Source organism: Eschscholzia californica, unplaced genomic scaffold (genome assembly GCF_041429995.1).
Source record: "Eschscholzia californica isolate CP2 unplaced genomic scaffold, dmEscCali1.0.p SCAF_1, whole genome shotgun sequence".
Lineage (NCBI taxonomy): Eukaryota > Viridiplantae > Streptophyta > Magnoliopsida > Ranunculales > Papaveraceae > Eschscholzia > Eschscholzia californica.
This window is the reverse complement of record NW_028238198.1, coordinates 33,227,871-33,232,628: the sequence shown is the minus strand read 5'-3', so window position 1 is coordinate 33,232,628 and position 4,758 is coordinate 33,227,871. Positions and strand designations below refer to the sequence as shown.

Here is a 4,758-nt window from a genome sequence, read left to right as displayed (position 1 = left end):
GATGAACCCAACGGCGAAAGCGGAAGTTGAATCGAGATCCGTATGGCAGAGTTATCTCAAGTTAAACTTTTATTCAAAGTCAGTTGACCAAAAGAAAGAAGGACATGTGGCGAAAGCGTAGCACGGAGGATCGGACGAACATGGACGCGAGCGGTATACATTCGGGATTCGTTGGTCGACCTGTACAAAATAAATGAGATGCAGTCTGGAGCAACATCAAGTGCATCGCGCTGTCCCTTTCCAGTACTCCCAGCACAAATGCAATGGTTGAAGAATGGTCTCTTAAATCCCGTGTTTCCTGGCTTGCGTTGCAATTTCTTTAGCCTGCTCGCGGTGCACATTATTGACGCCTCTAGCCAGCACACACTAACCGATTGGCTGCTTCCCAAAATTTATGGAAAACCCTATTACTTTTCACTCTCTCTCTCTCTTATTTCTAAATAATTTAAGCAATTGTAGACAGAGAAAGGAAAATCAAGCTGGAGATTGATCGAGATTTTCAAAGAAAGTAATTTCCCTTTTCTTTTGTTCTTCTCTTATATCATCTGACTAATAATTGGTAATTTAGAGAAGGTCTTGGAAAAATCCTAGAGAAGGAAAGAAAGAGAATTGGAGATATGAAGATTCCCAGTGATGGAAAGAGATAGAAACCGAGATTGAGATTGATTCTAATTAGAAAGAGAGGGCGTTGAAGATCAGAGGAAATAGTCGAAAATAGAAATTAGTTTATATTTTCTAATTTCCATACGATGTGGCCATCCAAATCTATCCAAATTACGCAGAGCTGACCGGCGTCATTAAGTGAACTGGCCAGCCAAGGCCGGCCCCAATCCGGGCCAAAAAACTCTCCTTTTTGCCCCCTGCCCAATATTCCTCTTTCGGGCCTTTTGTGTTATCTTTGCCTAAATATGAGACATGTTTATGGGGCACTCCCATGGTTATATGTCTCGTTCCCACTAGTCATATCATCCGATCAAATAGACATTCTTATGTGTAACCCAATGTAGGATCCGGTCGAAGTTAGCCACGAATTACTTCGTAATTCGACGATCGTAGTTGGTGTCTAGCTAAACACTACGATCCCTAAATCCACCGGACCTGATGATCTTCTTTGTCAACTGTCCCATCCGAAAAATTGCTCGCATTGCATCTTTGGTCGAAGGACATCTCATTCAGACTCCCACTTGTACTAAGAACAAGTACAATGCTCGATTCTCGTGTCAATTTGTATCTCATCTGATACGTCACGTCATTCAGATTTTCTTGAACCTGAGTACAATTGTCAAAGACAAATGATTAACTTTTAATCTAATTAAGCACGGCCACGGATTTTTCAGTTGCTACTCATCAAGTGGCCTTGAAACACGTTCTCCTAATGGAATTAGGCTGACATAGTCTGTTCTTGTGCTCCCACTCAGCTTCATGTCTATCATGTCTTTCCCAGTATCTGCTTTTATAACCTCCTTTCACGATACGGTGTTTGGCGGAATCAAAGTCGGACATTCTCTACGTATTTGTCCGTTTTATTAGCCGTAAACATTGGTCATTGAGTTTAATATTCTTGTGGTATTGTTGTGATATAAAGATTTAGTTAACCGCATGCCCGTGGCATGGGACCTTTAATCTCATTTATCTTTTCACGATACTTTCATCAAATTATATTGATGTATTGGTGGGATAATGATATTTGTGAAGTATTAAAGTAATTGCAAAGATTTAGTTAACTGAAAAGTTGCACAAGAAGATTAAGACATTTAAGGGAGATATTTTATTTAAGATCGCCAACTCATACATCAACAAGTGCCCACATCACCCATTTACTGTAACAACTTCCATCTTTGTTATTGTTCACGAAAATAACTAGATCATTTTAGATACATTGTTGAATACATGTAGTAAGACACGCTACCGCTGCCCCTGAAAATCACCACAATTCAACGAAAAAATTTAGTGTTACAATGATATATAAAAAGTTTATTTATACAACCAGATTTTGTACAAACATTTTTCGCAATAGTGAATATATTATATAACCAACGTCACAAATGGAGAGAGTGAGAGAATAGGCAGGTTATACCTGGATCGGCGTTACCACATTTCTCAGTGCAATCATTAACACAACTTTCATCAACTGCTGAAACTTGTTGATTAAACATCCCCAACATCATGAGTACTACCATGAACAAAATAGTTGCATTCAACATCTTTCTAACAATTTTACCTTCCATATTTTCTTAAAGCAACAAACTACTGATTTTTTATTCTTTGGCTTTCTATTTTTTTAACTTGTTTTCTTCCTAATGTTTGATGCCATGGACCTATTTATAGGATAGGAATCCTAATAGGATTGAAGTTGTTAATTGTGTGAATAAGCCTTTTTCAATAAGAAAATCTCCAAGGTTATGTCAATTTAAAATAAAATCCCAAAAAATTTATGAAGTCATAAATAGTAATAAAATCTCTAAGATTATGTCAATTTAAAACAAAATCCAAAAAATTAATGAAGCCATAAATCCTCATTGATAAGATGAGAACACCTATCATTTTAAACATATTAGATGACATTCATTTCTTGGATGGGGTTCTTGGTCTTCTGTTAAACGATTAAAAAGAACAAATGAGTTTGGGAATCCAGTAAGACACCAAATGGAGTTTCCTATTGATGAAACCCTGATTCCTTTTTTGTCAGATGATGAGACTAAAATAAAGTATACAACACTTAAAGATTTTGTGCATATTATAAGACACCTACACCAAAGATTTTGGTACATTCTAAGAGTTTGTGCCTATAACATAAGCAAATTACATAGGACCAAAAACGTAACGGAGTTAACAACGAAGGTAGTGAAAAGTAAATCTTCACAACTTACGAGCTAAACATGCAACGGCTAAATCATGCGCCACTTGATTGTGAATCCGCAGGCAGTGGGTAACTTCCACTTGTCTTCTGGAGATGGAAGCACGTAGCTCCATAATGGCCGTGTAGATGCGCCAAGGGATTACAGGTTCAACGATTGTGATCAAATCAACCAGAACCCTAGAATCAGTCTCTAGTATAAAATGACCTAATCTCATTTCATCTGCCAGCTTTAGTCCCAGAGAATACGCTAAGAGTTCACTCTCTTGAGTTGTAGTCGGCGATTCTCTTCTGGATCTTTTGTGCGGTGATGTTGCCGCAGAAGTCTCTTGCCACCGCCGCATCTGATTCCTCTGTACCTCTGAATGAACCATCACAGTTTAGTTTTATTATGCCCCTTGGAGGTGGGATCTGATGGGCCTAGAAAGTTTCCTAAATAGGTCTCCACCCGCAAGTATACGGGCGTCAAGTGATGATTCCGGTAAGTCCGGTTCGTTCCTCAGAGACTAAGTTAATCTATTCTAAATCTTATGACTAATAAGGTTTTCTTTGAAATTGGTTTTTTTTTCTTTGTGATAGAATATTAAAATACTAAAATAACGAGGGCAATTAATAACGATGAGAGTAAATCAGTGGGATGGAAGTCTAGGGTTTGAATCCATTATAACCAGGCATAAATATCGACCTAAATCTTATATCGTGTATGGCTCACTATGATTGATTTTCTACAACTCTAACTATTGCCTATCAACTATCAAGTATTCTTCATTAAAGGACTCAACCTAAATATGACGAATCAAGACTTATGAAGCATAGGTAATGAAAGATTTACACACGTTTTCAACATTGACCTATTAACTAAGGAGTATTGGCCATTAAATAGATTATCTAAATATGACTAATCAACTCGGAAACATAAATGAAGAAGAAATCATGAGAATTTATAGAAAATCAATGCATGAGTTGCTTATCAAAGTACTAAGATATTAAGTGAAAATTTACACAAAATCATAATTTCATCGAAACCCCAGATTAGATAAGTTAACTACTCATAACTAAAGAGATCATAATCATGGTGGGATAAATGAGAAATAATAACATTAAAGAAAGAAAAAGAATCGGAGAAGAAAACACCTTTTTTCTCGCAAATTTCCCTCTGTGCAGCCAAACAGACCCTTAGGGAAAATAATTTTCTCGTCTTCCCGGAAACGATTTCCTGGTGAGAAAATTATTTTCCTTCTCTGGTTTTTCTCTCTCTCTACTGTTTTCTCTTCCTTTCTCTCTCTAAACTTTCTCTTTCTCTCTATAATAAACACAGTAGCTCTCTCTCTCTCTCTCTCTAACAGTAACAATGGAGAAAGAAGAAGAAAAGAGATTTTAATGGTGGTTTTATGATTAATTCAAAATCTCTCTCTCTATAATATCTCTCTCTCTCTCTTAACTCTTTTAATCTGACCTTTTCTCTCTCACAAAGAGAAGGATAAGAAGAAGAAAAAGAAAGAGAAACAGAAAAGATTCAAACTCTATCTCTCTCTAGCTCTCGGTTGTCTTCAATGGCCGTGGAGGAGTAGTTGATTTCTGCTCCCAAACCGAGTCCTTCTCTAGCCGAATGGAGATGATTAATGGTCGTTGGTTCTCCCCTTTCTCTGTTCAAAGCCGAGATGTGATGTTATCCCAAAACCGAGAGCTCTTTTTTTTTCTCTCTAAACCTCTGTCTCTTCTTGTAAACCGTCAAGAGCTCCCCCACTGTCTTTGGCCGAGAGCCTTTTTGTAAAGAGAGAGGAATTTATTTTCTCCCAATCTTTCCTTCTCGATTTTTAGAAACTTTCGATTACTTTCCTTCTCCATCAATATCTCTTGCTCACTCACTTTCCTTTTCTCTCTTTTCTTTCCTGTTTTTT

The 4,758-nt window shown here is 37.2% G+C and overlaps 1 protein-coding gene across 1 annotated transcript; it reads right to left on the bottom strand.

Moving 5' to 3' along the window:
- Positions 1–1,745: 1,745 nt before the first annotated feature.
- On the bottom strand, positions 1,746–4,758 carry LOC147566232 (uncharacterized). Its single transcript, XM_086652718.1, has 4 exons — positions 3,992–4,758; positions 2,871–3,218; positions 2,078–2,173; positions 1,746–1,917 (listed from the first exon to the last, which is right to left on the bottom strand). The coding sequence occupies exons 2-4, from the start codon at positions 3,199–3,201 to the stop codon at positions 1,871–1,873; spliced, it is 474 nt and encodes a 157-aa protein (XP_086508844.1). The 5' UTR covers positions 3,202–3,218; positions 3,992–4,758; the 3' UTR covers positions 1,746–1,870.

Coding starts and splice junctions, on each gene's coding strand:
- LOC147566232 (XM_086652718.1), bottom strand. CDS start 3,201: ATGCGGCGGTGGCAAGAGACTTCTGCGGCAACATCACCGCACAAAAGA. Junction 2,174..2,870: donor AGCCGTTGCATGTTTAGCTC/GTAAGTTGTGAA, acceptor TGTTCATGGTAG/TACTCATGATGTTGGGGATG. Junction 1,918..2,077: donor ATGTGGTAACGCCGATCCAG/GTATAACCTGCC, acceptor GGTGATTTTCAG/GGGCAGCGGTAGCGTGTCTT.